Here is a 13,486-nt window from a genome sequence, read left to right as displayed (position 1 = left end):
TCCCAGAATTTTCATTTCGCATATCAGAAACCCACTTAATTGTTTCTCATACGCACATAAGTGATAAAGAAGTTATTCGGACTCGTATTTATCTAATCGTACAATTGCGGTAAAAATTGTATGTTGGTACAACACGCATGCGCGAGACGAATGTACAGCTACGCGTCTTGACTTGATATCAAACGCATTATACGTGGGTACAAGCTGCGTGGAGGTGTAACGCCTTCACCTACGTGCAAAGGCGCAACCGTAAAGACTTCGGAGGCTATAGAACGCCATTAGCCCTGGCACGCGCACCACTCGGGGTGCACGACCTTTTATCACTGCTTCCCCCTCTCGGTTCAGTTCCCGCTGCACCCCACGTCTTCTCCACTATCAGCGAAACAACTTGACGACGACGCGACGACACTCGACGATCTATTCCTCAATTTGTGTGTGCATGGAGAGGAGGTTTTCCTCCGAGAAGGATATACAAATATTTATAGGAATGCGTAATCAATCGATTGATCTTAGATTTTGATTCGCTGCTTTTTCAATCAATCGATCAATCGCATGGCTTTTATAAATAACCACGTGTGGTTGACGGATGTATGAAGGCGATTCTGTTGTGACGGACGTGATTTTGAAGGTGTGAAAAGTCGCACAAATATATTTTTTGCGAATATGAATTACGACACGCGACTCTCTGATTGTTATATTTTTAAAGTTCGCAGTTGGCCGAAAACTGTAGAACTGCTGCGAAAGCTTTCAACTTATAACGATTGTATAAATCTATATTCCTTTACTGTGAGATTTGTTGTGATCGTAGAGATGAATTTTCGTATAAAATTTTCATAATATTCCAAGAGTCAAAAATCTTTCTGTTTGGCAATTTTGAAGTTCAATTTTCAAATTCAAGTTTTCAATTTATCTTTACATGTTAAGGGGTCGTAATTATTGTTTTTCACAGTTTTCTCAAGTCTACTGCAAATCGAAGAATATTACTATTTTACTGTATTGTCAGAGTTTTTTTAAAGAATCTTATTCATGTCTTTTCATGACAAATTACCCTACGATGATCTCCAGTTACATGTTTCTAATTTGCCTAGCATTCGACGACGAGTGTACTTCTCCATTTTCTTCTACACGCAGTTACGTGTCACACACACACACACACACATGCACACGTGCGTTAGGTGTACAATGCGAGGTACAATGTCAGCTTACGTATCCGATACACAGAAGCTCACAAATTGGCTGCTCAGGGCTTCTTGCGACACCTTACGAAACCGATTTGGTTCTTCGAGCTCCGAGTCTTTTAATTGGGAAAAGATTCGTAAACGCGAGGGAGATAGTGAAGTGATTTGAGTATCCCTGCGTTGTCACTCACCTTCGTATCTGCTCTTTATTCTTACTTTGACTTCAGTGCAGCATAAAATTTGTATTTTCCAGATTGCCCCATTGTTTACATAAATATAATCGTATATTGAAGTGCTTTTAGAAATTTTCGAAAAATTTTGCAACAACGATACTTCGAATATCAGGATAAAATTTGAGACAAACAAGGTACTTCGGGTAGAGAGGCAACGACTGAGTCACTATTAGTTATAGACAAGTTTTAATAAGCCATACAATTCTACAGACGAGTTATGTCTCTACGCCATTTTTTTGTCGCACCCTATTTCCATCCTTCCTTCTATTTTTCCTTCTTCTTGGAAATTTGAATCGCAATAGAAAAATGCCAGCCAGCCCTGAGTGCGTTGCATGAGTGGTTCGATGCCCTGGCATGGCTTCGCCCCAAAGTATGATGGAGTGTTCCGCGATCCCCGTCTCCCTCGGGTTGTCTCGTCTCTCTCACCCTCTCCGTAACATTTTGCCGTCGATCATTTTACCGCGGCCAATAAATTGGCAGTGAAGAATTTCCGCGGCGAAGAAGAGGCCGGAGGGCGTTGACAGTTAACAACGCTTGGATAAAAATCTAGCGCTCGTTCCTCTTTCCCCTCCTCCGATCAACCAAGTCAAAGTCCTCGTCGACCCCTCGAGTGTAGCAGCTACAATATAACAATGTTACACATTATGTATACATGTATATATTTGCACAGTTCCTTGAACCCGAATCGGTAGCGACATCTTTACGCGCTAATCTGCAACCGCTTCGCCGAATTGCGATACCTACTCGACTACCGTACGGGTATACATATAATATATATATATATATATATATATATATATATATATATATGTAGAAGAGGATCGCTGTATTACACTTGAACTAATAGCGTGACGCGAGCGCGATTCGCAATCCCCAATTGTTTTCATTACACTTTAAATTACCCTGCAGATACATCTAGTGTGCAGCAGCACATCACATCATCATTCATTCCGGTCCTTTGCTGTGAAAAAGAGGGCGAGAAATGCAACGAAAAACCCACGTTTCCCTTCTTTTTTTTCCAAAATTTCTCGGCTATCACACACATATATTGTCACCAACTCTTACGTCAACGACCATCTCCGTCACGCGTCAGTGCAGCGCAGGCAACAACTGAACAAAACAAAGACAATGCTTACACAGAAAATTACAATCTAAAACTGTCATCTGGTTTCATTGACAGGTATTTATTATCGGAAACCAAAAAATGGTTGTTCTGTTATTTACGTTGCTTGGTTGCTCTCCCTGCTTCATCTTACGCGTATCGATCTGTACATCTTTACTTTTATTGCAGTGATTTTACTGCTACAGAATGAAAAAAAGAACCGCTGCTTCGTATCAGTGGCTACACCCTACATCATGAAAAACCGAAGTTTCCGCAGCGTTTGTATACTGTTACTGCAGAAAGTTCTTACCGCAAGCCTCAACTCTTTTCACTTCCGCAAACTCCGCGATAAAACGCGTGCCCCCCTCCTCCCCTCCCGCCGCTGCGTAGGTGCGTGAGCTCACATGTGTTGACATAAGTACGTTTCGTTTGCTTGTACGTCACTGACCTCACTGATTTTCTGAAACTCAACCACTCGGTGCGACATGATCTTTTTACTGCTCAGGAAAAAGTAATTTCTCTTCAGAACTGCTTCAATTTCGGAAACCGCAGCCTCAGAACTGTCCATCGCGTTTCGTTGTAGATGAAACTTCATTGCACGAATGTTTTTAAGGTAATGAAGCTAGTCATTCTCTGCGATTCATTTGGTGCGAGGGAATAGTGTGGTAAATCTGAAAACTAAATGCTCCCTTCGCGCTCTGCGTTAAGTTTGTTCGTGACACTTCTATATATGTACCTACTACTTGAGAATGTAAGTCAACTTGAGTCAATGACAGGCCAAAAAAAGAACTGCAAATTTCATTGACCGTATCATGGATGATATTGTTTTCGTTTTTTAAGCCTGAACCCTAATCTGAAGTCATTTTCAGAGCCTGAGTTGCCCAAGGTTAGTGATCAGTAATTTTTGACTCTTCTTTTTGCCGGAGCGCACCAGATTGCAACACAAAATTAATTTTAATGAAATAACACAAATTTGAAATTTTCACTGTGTCCATTTTTATCGTCTGCTATATTTAAGAGAATTGTCATGAATGTACAAAACCTGAAACAGAGCGAAAATGTGTGTGATATCGGCTTCGACATAAAAATTGCAGGATATGTAGAAGAATTCAACATCCTGATATAAAATATTTGTGGATATTTCCCCCCGTGATTGGTACTCCATATGCATATTGCACGTATTGATTGTGCATATATGTTGATCTGATTTCAATGCCAATAGATTATCTCGAAAATTTTTCATTTTCGAAAAAATGCGTTTCTTTTTTAATATCTGCAGTCGGTCGCGAATCAGCGACGCGAAAGTCTGCGTACAACGGAATTACTAGCTGCCGTGGATGACTCTGGCAATTCGGCCTACATTAACCGCGATTCGTATGCGAATTAATCGGGACGAATGAGCTTTCGCCTCCGCCCCTGCATCGCGACGCTGCGGCAATCACGACTCCAGGTTGGCGTCGCGACGACTCGCAACATACGCTGAACGTGATAAACCACGTACTATACGTATATGTATATACAATACGCTCCGCGTTACACGCGCTATATATAGATCCAGAAAGTACATGCATCGTTGGCCGACCGGCGGGATACGCATGGTTACGCATTATGCTCGGTATACGTTTATCATTTATGATCGAACATTAATACGCTCAGGCGTAAGGTGGGGACGGGTTGTACGTGGAGGTTCTTTTCTGGTTCTCGCGCTGAGGAAAATTTATATGGAAAAATAGCAAGCAAGAAAAGCCAAAATACCGAAATGTATCCGAACACCGGAATAACGAAGAAAATGTTTATGATAATTTGGTAAATTAATGGAGCTTTGTTAATTACGTGGATTTTATTTACGAGGTACGTTGAGATTCTCGATATTTCATTCTTCGTTGTATCTATCTGAATTCACACTTTTTTCGGTTAACATGATTTTTTTTCTCTAATCTTGGTTTTTACCAATAAATATTTATTACATTTTTATACAACGCGCACTCCTACCCGCGACGACACCACGTGATGCGAGCATCCTCCAGGCATAGGTGTACTTCATACCTACGTGACCACATACGCACACCTTCGTACACACACGTGCGCATAACGTCCCTGCTGCGCGCTGACGCTGCTCACAGCTCACCCTGGTTCTTCCTAGCGGCGTCTCTCTCAGAAACGCTCGCGGTCGATCACCCCTCGTTCCTCCCCCGCCCCTCTTTGCCTGCTCGTCGCTCCCTCCCCGTCGAGCGATACGTCGACGTCGAGTGACGTCACAGCCGTGCCCCCACCTCTCCTCGTCGTGGGTAGCGTCCGCGCCTCTGTAGCGGCTGTAGCGGCTGTAGCGGCGTGACGTATGCGGTGAGATAGGGTGTGACGTCACGGGTGGGGACTTCCGCCCGCTCTGCATACGACTGTTCCGCATTCCCCCGCGGCTGCTCCTGGCTCTCCGGCTCTCCCGACGGCGAAGTAAAGCGACGCGGTGACTTCGGTAGAGATCCAGTTACCGGTTGCATGAATCCTCGCCCTTTTTTTTTCTCAATTTTCATAATTTTTTTTATTATTTAATTCCATTTGTACAGAGAATAAAAAAGGTTAGATTTTACGGTATCGAAATTTTAGTTCGACGGTTTTTATATTGGAGGAAAGTTATTTTTTGAAGTAACGTCATTCGTCAAGTATGTAATTCGGACGATTATATATTGCTTGTGTTGACCAATTGATAAAATCGCCTATATGTATACTTTAGATATGAATTATAATGCAAATTTCGATGCACGTGTGAACGACGTGATTGAGTACTTAAACATTGAAATGCTGAGCTGATCGATAATTTTATTTTATTTACGGAAAGTTGGAGTGAAGTAGGGAACTTGAGAAACGAAAGTCATTGTCATGGTTATTGGAATGATATGTTTATACTCCTATTTATATATAATGATCATCATTAAAAATATTCCGCTTTCTAGACTACACAAAAAAATTCGTGATGATGTATATATATCTGCTAACTATTCGAATTTGACCTAAATAAATGGGAATTCATGTGTTTTTAATTTACACTAATCAACTTCATAGAGGAGCTTTTTGATTTGTCAATCAAAAATGTCCATCTCCAAAGTCATTAAAAAAATTCGAAAAAAAACAACTACCGATGGAATTCGAAAGGTAGCAATATTGATACTCATATCGATACAAAAAAAATAATTCAAAGTCTCGGATGTGTTTTCATTTCTGATGAAAAGCACATGTAAATATGAAATACCTATGTATACGAACAATTCATTCTAACCTACTATCGAAGCTGATCGAGGAGGATCTATTTCTACACAGGTAGCGTAGACCACCCATCGTGATTGAGGAAGTGGCCGGTCGGTTTGCTATCTTTGAAATTCTGTTGATACAAAAATGAACGGGAGGGAAAATTTGGGTACAATTAACTAGTTTTTTTCTACCAATACGAGTATAATATTATTATGTCGTCTTATAACGCCATGATGGACTCTCTATAACTCCTTGCGCGCTAACTTCCTGCTTCATCCGCCTTTTTATTGGACGGGCCATGATAACCACGCTTCCAATTCCAAGGGTTTGGATGCCAATACGTTGGAGTACCATATACTGTAATAATATATAGTTTGCACGAACCCAACATCGACGTGAGACTCGGTAATAATAACTGTAACTCCGACGTCGTCGGCCACGTTTGCCTATTTTGTTTACCGCAACGTCCGTCTCAGCAGCGGGACTCGGCTCCCACTTTTCTCCGTTTCCGACGATACCCGGTCGGCCGATCCGACCGGATCGAAATCTCGTCTCGAAGCCATCTTTTATAGCATGAACGGAGAACGGAACTAAGTACCGCTTTCTTTACTCACGACTCGCCTTGCTCACTATCCCACGACTTAGATATTTCACACCGATTCTATGACGCGCAATATTTATACAATACATAAATAAACGATAAATTAAACACTTCCAATTGAGCAGACGCTCTATTAACCTTTTCTTGGAAGAAACGTTCCATTTCGTAAAAATGTCTGGCAGGAAATTTGACAGAAAGTAAATTCACCCGCATTAAATGCAACTGAAGGTACCATTTTACCGGAATCTTTGCATATGAGTTTCGGTAATTGAGTACATTTTATTCGTTCATAATTGGCTGGCTCCTTACTCATTCCAATTTGGAGTGTGAGTCAATGTTTTATTTTCTTATCGAACAATTTTTTTATGATGGGATATTGCGTCATAAAATTATAATTACCGACGAACGAGAGAAGCCGAATTAACAATGCAATAATCAAATTATGTCCTTCTGTTTACAGCCGTGAAATTCGGACGCATGTCGAAGAAACAAAGAGAGCGGGTTGAGGAGGAGGTTGAGTATCACAGGCAACAGTTGAGGTTAGCCGAAACGGCACCCGACAGCAGCGGCTTTGAACCCCAGACGCCGAGCAGTTCGGATCAGCCTTCCTACAATGGCGGGTTTGTACATTACTTCCAATGCATGGGGTATACTTTCTAAGGATGAGTCGGTGAAAATTTGCTGATTCATGGTCGAAAAGAGTTGGTATATCAAATTTCACGAGCTTTCCAAGGGTACCTAGCAAAAGAGGCAGAGAGCCAAGAAAAACCTTAAAATTATAAGAGGAACACACGTGACAAAGTAGGGCAATAGGGAACGAACCCAGGTTTATGGTTACGTGAAAGTGCATTCTACCCCTACTGACCGAAATGCGTGACAAGCAGTCGTTCAATGACACTTTACCCACTAGTGGGAAAATGTTCTCCCAGCATGTTTCTACTTGCACTCGATAGTACTCGGCACAGATTTTTAGATGCCTGCTAACATCCTTTTCGAGTCCGTAAACTGCAGTAGCACTTTCGTCCCTCTCTATAATACGTTGAGTGTTTTTTCTCGCACTTCGTGTTGTTGTCACAAAAATTGAAGCCTTCAAACATGGTGGAAAAAAGAAGGCAAATAGGGGGAGATATTTTCTTCTCTTTAACGTCTGGGACAAGAAGAATTTTATAAACCATTGTCGAGGAATGCTCAAGACCCTCGGCTCGTTTCGTATTAAATAATGAGGTATGACGGTGTTCACCTTTAGCTATCCATACGGCGGCAGCGAGTACACGTCTCCAGTTTCGGGAACCGGAGGACCAGGGTATTATGGCCATCCGGCTATGACCAGCTATAACGAGAACAACGACTATGCCGATAGCACGACGCCTTACGACCATCGGCCGACGCAGACGCAAGTCGACCACGTTACCCCAGACACGCCGTCCGTAACAGCGACTGGAGGAGTCCTGTCGAGCGGCATCCCCACCGGTAAGCTTCGAGTTACGATTACCAAATGTCCTTTCTTCAATTGCGTACGTCGCAATTATTCGCAATTTCATAGGTATAAACTGAGGTCAGTGATCAGGCCTCCCCTTTCACAAAGAAACTGTTAGAGATGTACATCACCGATTTCCTTCATTCTGTGATACGTTATGTAGTACATAAAAAAATATCAAACATGTACTTTTTCCACCTCTAAAGTTTACCCGTTGAACATGAGGGATGCAAACCCTAAGAGTAAACAGTACTGTGATTATTATCGTTTGTTGCCAGTGAAAAATGTACAATTGGTTTTACGAAAAAAATTATCGTCATTATTGAGAAATCTTGAAGAATCGTTTTTTTGGGGGTAAACTTCTGGGACGGTTTTTACACTTTATATGACCTAATTGGTTTATAGAAAAAATCCGGGTATAACATTTTTTGATTCACTACAGCATATTAGCGAATGATGAAAGTCGATGAGGTACATCTCGGGTACTTTTCAGAGAAAGATTATAATGGTTCAATTAATCACACGCTGATAAAACTACAGGACTGCTTTTGAAGGGAAATCACCCATAGCTTGACACATAGATTTCTGCATACCTATTATAATTGTAGACGGTTGAATTCACCTAAAAAGTCATGTGATCAGTTATTAGATTCACGTGAAGTCACACGACTCAACTCGAAGTCGTCATGAAGGACAAATCATATTAAATCTCGTTAATTCATGTAATCGTTACTATTCACTCACAACTAATCAGAGCAGGCTGGCTAGGTGATCTGATTTTGAACAACCAGTCAACAACGACAGGGCTTTCATTTCGAATCAATGTAATGAAAAATCTATGCTTTAGGACATGACGTACTTATTTTATATCGAAATGAAAATTCAGTATCAGGGTGAGCCTGATTAATGCTTTTCGATCACGGTCTAAGCCCATATAAATAACATTGTTTAAAGAATATTTTGACAAACGTTAGGTAAGTCGCTGTCATCGACGTCTACCGGAAGTAGCACTGGTGGTGGAAGTGGCGGAGGAGGAGGAGGTAACGGTGGTAGTGGTGGTGGTGGTGGTGGTGGTGGTGGTGGTGGTGGTGGTGGTGGTGGTGTTGGGGGTGCGAATGGTGGCTCCTTAAGTGGAGGCGGTATAGTTGCCGTGAAACAAGAAAGCTCGGTTGAACTGGCTGGCCTTGGTCACGGTTCCTACACGATGGTGGACTCCACGACCTTTCTGAGCAGCCAGCAACAGCAGAGGCCAAGTAATCCACCGGAAGAGGACGAAGTACCAAGTCTGCCCAGTATGTCCCATACGAGATGTGAGGCTATGTTTGTGTTTCTCTGCACGTGCATGTCTTTTATCTATACCTACTCATATCTTAACTATTTCAAACCCGCGCAGCTTTCGAGGCAAGAAGTGTGGTGAAAAATATGATACATTAAACTAGGGGATTAATCGTTCTTTAAATTCATAGTTTTACGTATTCCTTGGTCACGGGATCCAAGAAAGTCTTCAGAATCTGATAAAATTCTGTCAAATCTTGTGGGAATCCCATATATTCTTTTGCAATTTTTAAACGTCGTAACCTACGAATATCCTCTGATTTCTTTCAAGTCGCGTATATAGATAGAGTCATAGAATCTCTCGAAGTCACACTTGGTTCGCCAAAGATTTAATTATACTTCAGGAAGTCGCATTAATTTTCTCGAAATACAATTTTTCAATACGTTAAACTGTCTTCGAGTTTATTAGTATTTTATATCTCGTAAAATCTTGAAAGCTGATATTTTCCGAAATCTTCAGAAGCTTGAAAATTTTTTAGTAATATGAGATGATAGAAACCTTCTAAAGACGCGATTTACATTCACCACGTGATCATCGATCAGTCCAATTAGCTATCCTAAAAATCATTCGCTTCCGATATCGACAGTGCGCTGCCTAACTGCTTCTTGTAATAAACGGCTTGTTAAGAAATGTATCATGTGTTTATCAGTGTTACGAACAAGTAAGTTGGCGATTGCATGACGGTGTGGTGGTTCATTATTTAGAATCGTATTGTTTATCGTACACAAACCAGTCCTATCAAAGGGCTAAATTTCAACGCTTTAGCATCTGTCTTTATTGTTATTCGTTGTAGCATTATTGGCGTACGATAATTTTATACGATCGGTAATTGGAAAGTCAAATCCTAACTTAACGTGCTCAAAGTTGAAAAAGTTTACACCTGTTACCTGGCTTTGGGGAATTGTTATAGACATCAAACCTGACTTTGGAAAGTTAACTTTGCTTCCGCTCTTGAGCTGACACTTAATCCATTTTCCTGCTGATCCCTAGGTCAAAGGCCATTTTTCATCTGCTGAACGTGCATCGACTTCCGTTTGCAATGGAAAATTCTGCGATGTAAATGGTCGATAAATTGTAGTGTAAAGAGTTGTTTGCATCTGTGACGTCCGTTCGTTATAAGAATCTCTTGCTGTAGTATGAACAGATAAGAGAAGACGAAGGGATTGTACTAAAGATGAGCTTTTCGTTTCCCGTAGATCCCGCGCAAATCAGCGAACTCCTTTCAAAGACAATAGCAGACGCCCACGCGCGGACGTGCCTCTTTACGACGGAGCAGATCCAGGAGTCGTTCCGCAAGCCGCACGACCTCCCAAAGCTGATATATTATAAGAACATGGCGGACGAAGAGGTTTGGCTTGAGTGCGCGCAAAAACTGACTACCGTCATTCAGCATATTATTGAATTTGCCAAAATGGTACCAGGATTCATGAAGCTGTCACAGGACGATCAAATTGTCCTACTTAAAGCAGGTGAGCTAAATGTATGTGTCCGTATGTATGTATAGGTATGATGTGTATGCGACGCCGATATCGACAGTAAAACCGTTTCATATGACGTATTCATGAGTCGTGCATATATGGATGAGGATGAATCTAAATTTCAAGTGACACTACAGGCACGCCAGTGATGACGAGAACACGGTTTTCGAAATATTTATGGCATTCAGGAAAATGTTCACAGGATTAATTAGTATTATTATCCATTTCTAATAAACAATGCCATGAACGGAATCTTACTTTTATGTTATAGGATATTCAATCTTAGAAAGAAAAGCAATATACAAAAGTCATAAAACGATTTCAAAACTGGGATTTGTTTTTTGCTTTTTTATTTTACTTCACTTTAACTTTCAGGGAAGGTTAACATCTTTATATGTATCTCTCAAAAGAAAACTTTTATGTCATTAACTCTGCAGATAGGATTATAAATTTGTGTTAATTTTAACCCGGTTCGACAATCAATACGTGCAGTATAAAATGGCAACTTCCTCTCAAATAAATTTACTACCTATTTAAAACGCATTTATCTGCATCAAATGGAATATACAACATAGCCGGAAATTAGTAGTTATTTCGTACGAATGAGCGTATAATAATCTTGATGCGAGTAAATTAGGTTTTAATATTGTTTGGGACGGAGAAAAAAAAGTTTGTCGATTTTACAGTATTACGTAAAAAAAACTACGTTAATGTTTTTTTCAGCTAAAAATAAATCATCTGTTATAATATTGTACTACACACTTCGTATTTCCACTTCACGATGAAATATAAATTATTTATATTACCAAATTTAATCATTAAATATCGTTATAATATAATATGTGTTTCGATTCTTCCCTCCGATATAAACGCAACTGAAAATTTCACTTTGCAGCAGCAATTAATTGTTTTTCCTCGATTCAAACGAATCCAGTCATGCCATGTAGAAATACTCTGTTTGGTCGTCCAACTCCGCTTGTATCGTATAGAAGTAATTTGTTTTTTTGTCGTTTAGAAGTAAAATATTTTAACTCGTTACTTTTCACGCAGGTTCCTTCGAGTTGGCGGTACTTCGAATGAGCAGGTATCTTGATCTCCAACAGAACTGCGTCCTCTACGGTGGGACAATGCTTCCTCAGGATGCTTTCTACACGTCGGACTCGGCCGAAATAAGCCTAGTCTCCTGCGTCTTTGAGCTCGCAAGAAGTGTCGCCGAATTGAAACTGACGGAAACCGAGCTCGCGCTCTACAGCGCCGCGGTTCTCCTCAGCCCTGGTGAGTTACACATCGTCCGACATCTTTCATTATGGCTCGTTCAAACGAGAGATCATTTACTCAAAGAAATCATAAATTAAAGCCGCTTACAATTAAACGACTGTAATAGTCTTTGAAACAACGACGAATCAATAGAGATAATTGAAATCATTGCAAATTATTTGATATGTCACATGACAGCGTTGAAGGAATCTTGGAAATCATTGTAAATTTTTCAGTAAACGCCAATTGGTTTTGCAATTAATTGAAATTCTATTTATTTCTTTCGTGTCGAGCAAAGATACAAACAAAAAATATCAGCCTAACTTGAAAGAGTCGAGTGACCGCCCCCCTTAACACAAATTTCGGATATTGCAGATCGACCAGGACTAAAGGGCCTCCAGGAGATCACGCGGCTCTCCCAGGCGGTGGAGAGAGCGCTGAGGGCGGAGGTCGACCGCAACCACGTGTCGCCGATAAAGGGCGACGTAACGGTCTGCGACGCGATGCTGGCGAAGATTCCGCAACTCCGTGATATATCCGGACTGCATATGGACGCCCTCGCCAAGTTCAAACGCTCCCAGCCGCTCCTCGAATTTCCGGCTCTTCACAAGGAGCTTTTCAGCGTCGACAGCTGAACGACCGGCGCAACGCGAGGCTTTCCGACGACGGTCCGCGTCGCGAAAAGTGCCTGAATTGGAGGCCTTGCCGTGTCGAGGTTTGTATGCACATCACTCACGATCGTAGAGTAGAAAAGTTACCTTCAATTTATTCGAAATAAAGAGATTTTTTGTTACAATACTAAACCATGTTTTTTTCAACGTCTGTTTGGAAAGTTCAATTTTTGCAGCTTGTGGAGCGTGAGTAAAGTGACTGATTTTTTAACAGTGCGGTAAAACGTTGTTGGCGCATGCGCACTTTTTACTATTTCAGTTTTACGCTCCGTATAATTGGACCTAAGTTATCTAACATTAATTTTACGCACCGGCAGTGGCACCTAAGGTGCTTCCCAAATCAAACTTTCCTTCACAGGTGTTGGAATAAAACGCGTGTGTCACACGTGCGGATGGGTCACATCTGACTCGTGTGATTTCAGTAACCGCCTTGTCTTATGCTGTAAACTTCACACTCATGGGAAATCGCCCATTTGCCGCATTTGTAACACAATATAATTCTATACTTGAAGTTAGCGAGGAAATTTATTTCAACCAAATAACATTTTCATTCTAGGTTCGTATTCGAATGTAAGATCATTTTTTCTGGATTCATCGCTCAATCCCTGCTGAATCCTATTACTTTGGAACGTGTCATCTTTGTCCGCCTCTTGACGGGTTAATCACTTCGTTGTTCGGGCCTCAAGGTTTCAATATTTTTACAGACTTTTTCCAGTAATTTCATAAGTTTCGTGCGAGACTCAAGACTTTATAACTGTTACTACGTAAGATCAATACTTCTCACTGAGGACGTTGAATTGTTCACAGAGATAACTCCACGATATCATTCAGCACATTTCACGGGATTTCAAGGATGTTTAGAAAATTATGCATCACCTCTACGATTTCAAAGAATGAAAAGAAAATT

At 41.0% G+C, this 13,486-nt stretch overlaps 1 protein-coding gene across 4 annotated transcripts in view; it reads left to right on the top strand.

Annotated features, from left to right (window-relative positions):
- The window catches only part of LOC124409494 (probable nuclear hormone receptor HR3), a 142,282-nt gene that overhangs the window by 127,468 nt on the left and 1,328 nt on the right, over positions 1-13,486 (top strand). For 3 of the 4 annotated variants that reach the window (XM_046887131.1, XM_046887130.1, XM_046887129.1), the window contains exons 3-8: positions 6,821-6,980; positions 7,607-7,830; positions 8,812-9,147; positions 10,370-10,642; positions 11,702-11,926; positions 12,284-12,623. In XM_046887131.1, coding sequence (XP_046743087.1) covers positions 6,821-6,980; positions 7,607-7,830; positions 8,812-9,147; positions 10,370-10,642; positions 11,702-11,926; positions 12,284-12,543 — 1,478 coding nt within the window. In that variant the 3' untranslated portion in view covers positions 12,544-12,623. The remainder of the gene's footprint in view (positions 1-6,820; positions 6,981-7,606; positions 7,831-8,811; positions 9,148-10,369; positions 10,643-11,701; positions 11,927-12,283; positions 12,624-13,486) is intronic. The other variant, XM_046887132.1, reaches the window with a different exon arrangement.

Source organism: Diprion similis, chromosome 8 (assembly GCF_021155765.1).
Source record: "Diprion similis isolate iyDipSimi1 chromosome 8, iyDipSimi1.1, whole genome shotgun sequence".
In the NCBI taxonomy this organism is placed as follows: Eukaryota; Metazoa; Arthropoda; class Insecta; order Hymenoptera; family Diprionidae; genus Diprion; species Diprion similis.
This window is presented reverse-complemented; position numbering and strand designations above follow the sequence as displayed.